At 53.5% G+C, this 3,037-nt stretch overlaps 1 protein-coding gene across 1 annotated transcript; it reads right to left on the bottom strand.

Moving 5' to 3' along the window:
* Window positions 1-358: 358 nt before the first annotated feature.
* On the bottom strand, window positions 359-2,620 carry LOC105311588. Its single transcript, XM_011387558.1, has 3 exons — window positions 2,214-2,620; window positions 1,084-1,256; window positions 359-507 (listed from the first exon to the last, which is right to left on the bottom strand). The coding sequence occupies exons 1-3, from the start codon at window positions 2,618-2,620 to the stop codon at window positions 374-376; spliced, it is 714 nt and encodes a 237-aa protein (XP_011385860.1). The 3' UTR covers window positions 359-373.
* Window positions 2,621-3,037: the final 417 nt, after the last annotated feature.

Raw genomic sequence — 3,037 nt, 5'->3', positions numbered from 1 at the left:
TTCAAAGAAAGCTTTTAAAAAGATCACAACCCAAAGCTTCTAAAAGTAACGGGGAAATAAGTGAAATGGCTGAGGATTTCTAAGTCGGTGAAAACAGACTACCAGTAATCACCTGGAGAAACAGATGTGTGTAGCTATGTTCTTTACCCAATGCCATTCTTACTCAAAAAAGATCAAAATGTAAGATACAGCCTTTTAAAATATATGCGAATATACACACATAGACACACGCCTAGCGGTTTTTATCTTTCACTGCTGTGTTACCAGGTTGCACTCATTGTATGAACTTTTACAATAAGATATTATATCATTCACAGGATTCTCTTTTTTGACCTTGGCTAACCAGAAAGTTCCAAGTGACGAAGTCAATTAACTATAGTTCCCAACAAAACACCACACGTCTGGCACACTGACCTGGGAAGGTAACTTTAGCATCCGATCTCTGCTGTAGCAGGAGCTTATTTTCGGTGTTGAATAAGAAGACGCTAAAAGCTCGATGCAATAGTCCTGAAAGCAAAAGCAGCACTATTAACTGAGTTTTAAAATACCCATTATTTGCCTGATTCTGTACTTGGGATCCAGAACCCCCGTAACTTGGTGCCATTTCTGCTTTTTTTTGCAGCCTTCGATTTCACGAGTCCCTGCATGCCCATGACGAGCTTCGGCACACCAGCGAGGGAGTCAGCCACCAGGTGAAAGACATGGTGACCTGGCTGCCAGCTCGGCTGCCGCCAGCCTCCCGAGGAAGCTGGGAAGCGTGTGCTCCCTGCGTGGCACTCGTCTCTGTCCATGCAGTAGAAAGAATGCATCACAGACTTGACAAGTGGCCCTCGGCTAGGATTAGGCTAGTCCCTCCACTGTAAAACCAGAATAATGCTGAAGCTCAGTGAAGGGCACAAAATGGAAAGAATCAGCTGTTGGGCGGGGAAAGCGGCAAGCCAGGTTTTCCTGGGACACCACGAAACTGTGCTACAAATCAATACAAGGCGACTAACACACGCACATCTCCACCAATGCGCTTGTCGCGGCTACCCTAAAATGGTCAGGCAAATCGCCTTCTGACGGAATATTTTAACACAGTACCTTTGTCAATGTTTGCATTCAGGTGACAATTCTTTTTGGTATCAACCCCAATTTTATTGTCATTTTCATCGATAAGAATGCACATCTCTGTCAGGAGTCGAAACTGCTGCTTATCGAGATGGTTGATGTTGACTGCATCCATCATTACAGGATGTCTGATCCGTCCTAGAACACTGGTGGGAAACGGGAAGACAGGCATGCACATCACACTTCTTCGGACGTCATATAAACACATAAATCAGTTCTGAATCCATGAGCCAGGGAAGGAATTCAGCCATTTCGAGGGGTAAGAAATGAACTGTCTCCACTTTGGCCATTGGCTGGCCTTGTCATGGCCATTCCCTTAACTACCAGACTCCAGGTTCTCCAAATCCTTGTCCTGTGAGACACTGTGCTGCACTTGACAGTCACTCTGCACATGTTCTTGAGTCTGTGCATCTATGGCTTGACCCAGGCCTAACTTTTCATCCTATTTCTCCACAAGTGTTTCTGTATCGCCATAACCCATATCATATAACCATATGTGTCACACGCGGGTTATGTGATAACCATTGCTACCCCAAATGCATTGTCATCCCCTCCTATGCCACATCCCAAGCTCTGCCAAAACCCATTTTTCCAGGTCCACTCATGGACCAAACACTGCGGAACCTTTCCCCCAACACCTCAGGAAGATTTAACCCAACTTTTCGCAGCCGGGCTGCAGATCAGATGGGAGCGCGGCGTCCGGGCACCCGGAGAGCACAGCGCCCAACGCCACCGTGGACGCCCTAGGCGCAGTGCGCCGTCTGTGGGGGTCCCCGGCGCAGGGACAGTCGCCCCGCTCGGCCACGGGCTGTGTGTCAGCTCTCGAGGAAACTCCACCGACAGGCAGTCAAGTGAAGTTCCACTCCGTTTTCACACACCCGAAAGGTATGTCCTTTTGGGTGCCCCGCGAAACCACCATCAATGAAAACCCGTTCGCAGCTCACAGGACACAAAAGCAGGCGGCGGGGCCGGGCTTGGTCCACCGGCCGCCGCGGGTCCGACACTACCGCAGCGCGCCGAGGCCCCGTGCCGATTCGCCGGGACCCTGGGGTGCCCGGGAGCCGCCCGCCTCCCCCCTGGGGTCCCAGGACGCCCCACCGTACCTGGGCTGCACGCTGTCCGCCGGCCACCGCAACGCCGATAACACCTGTCGCAGGCCCGGCCCACGCCTCCGCCCCGCGCCGCGCGCCCAATCGCCGTCCCCGCGCCACAGCGCGCCACACGGCCGTAGGCCAATCGCGCGCTCGCATGCAGCGACGTCCCGGTCGCGCGTCGGCGCCACATTCGCGAGCCTGTAGGACCTGCTCGCGGTACCCACGGCCGCCGCTCCCCCCGCGCCCCTGACCCGCGGGGCCGGCTCGCGGGCTCCAGTCCCCGTGGGAGCGCCGGGGATCCGCGCACGCGCCTGCGCTTCCCCGCGCGCCGGCCGGAAGTGCCCCCCCCGGGCGTTCCCGCCGCCCTGCGACCGGCTCCGGGGGCCGCGCGCGCCGGCCACGCCGCTGCTGGTCATCTACTCCCCCTGGTGGGTCACACAGCTGACTTGACCGTTGCCATTCATAAGTCTGTATACACAGGAGAAGTACAGATGTTCGCCCTTTAGCAAGCCTTTTTGGGTGTACACTGTGCCAGGCACTTTTCTACGTCATGGCAATGTACCAGTGTACCAAACCCGAGAAGTTGCTGCTGTTCTGTAGTTTGCTTTCGCCTGGGAGAAATGCTCTGAATGTCTGACAGGTGATCACCGGTAGAGAGCATGAATTTACCGTACAGGGGTATTGATGGACTATGCCTTTTATTAAACATGATGCAGAAATAACACTTCTGAGCATGTGATAATATTTTTTGGATCTGAATGACCTGATACGTGTGGTTTGCCTTCATGAGCGACAACATATCTGTGTCTGGGATTTGAACGCTCAACTTTGGT

This window comes from Pteropus vampyrus, unplaced genomic scaffold, assembly GCF_000151845.1.
Source record: "Pteropus vampyrus isolate Shadow unplaced genomic scaffold, Pvam_2.0 Scaffold1000005104, whole genome shotgun sequence".
In the NCBI taxonomy this organism is placed as follows: domain Eukaryota; kingdom Metazoa; phylum Chordata; class Mammalia; order Chiroptera; family Pteropodidae; genus Pteropus; species Pteropus vampyrus.
The sequence above is the reverse complement of the archived record's forward strand: the minus strand, read 5'-3'. Positions and strand labels throughout refer to the sequence as shown.

Excerpts from the sequence above, each read along its gene's own strand:
- LOC105311588 (XM_011387558.1), bottom strand. The coding sequence starts at position 2,620 with ATGACCAGCAGCGGCGTGGCCGGCGCGCGCGGCCCCCGGAGCCGGTCG. Across the intron at positions 1,257-2,213 it reads GCGGACAGCGTGCAGCCCAG|TGTTCTAGGACGGATCAGAC; the intron begins GTACGGTGGGGC and ends GTTTCCCACCAG. Across the intron at positions 508-1,083 it reads GAATGCAAACATTGACAAAG|GACTATTGCATCGAGCTTTT; the intron begins GTACTGTGTTAA and ends TTTTGCTTTCAG.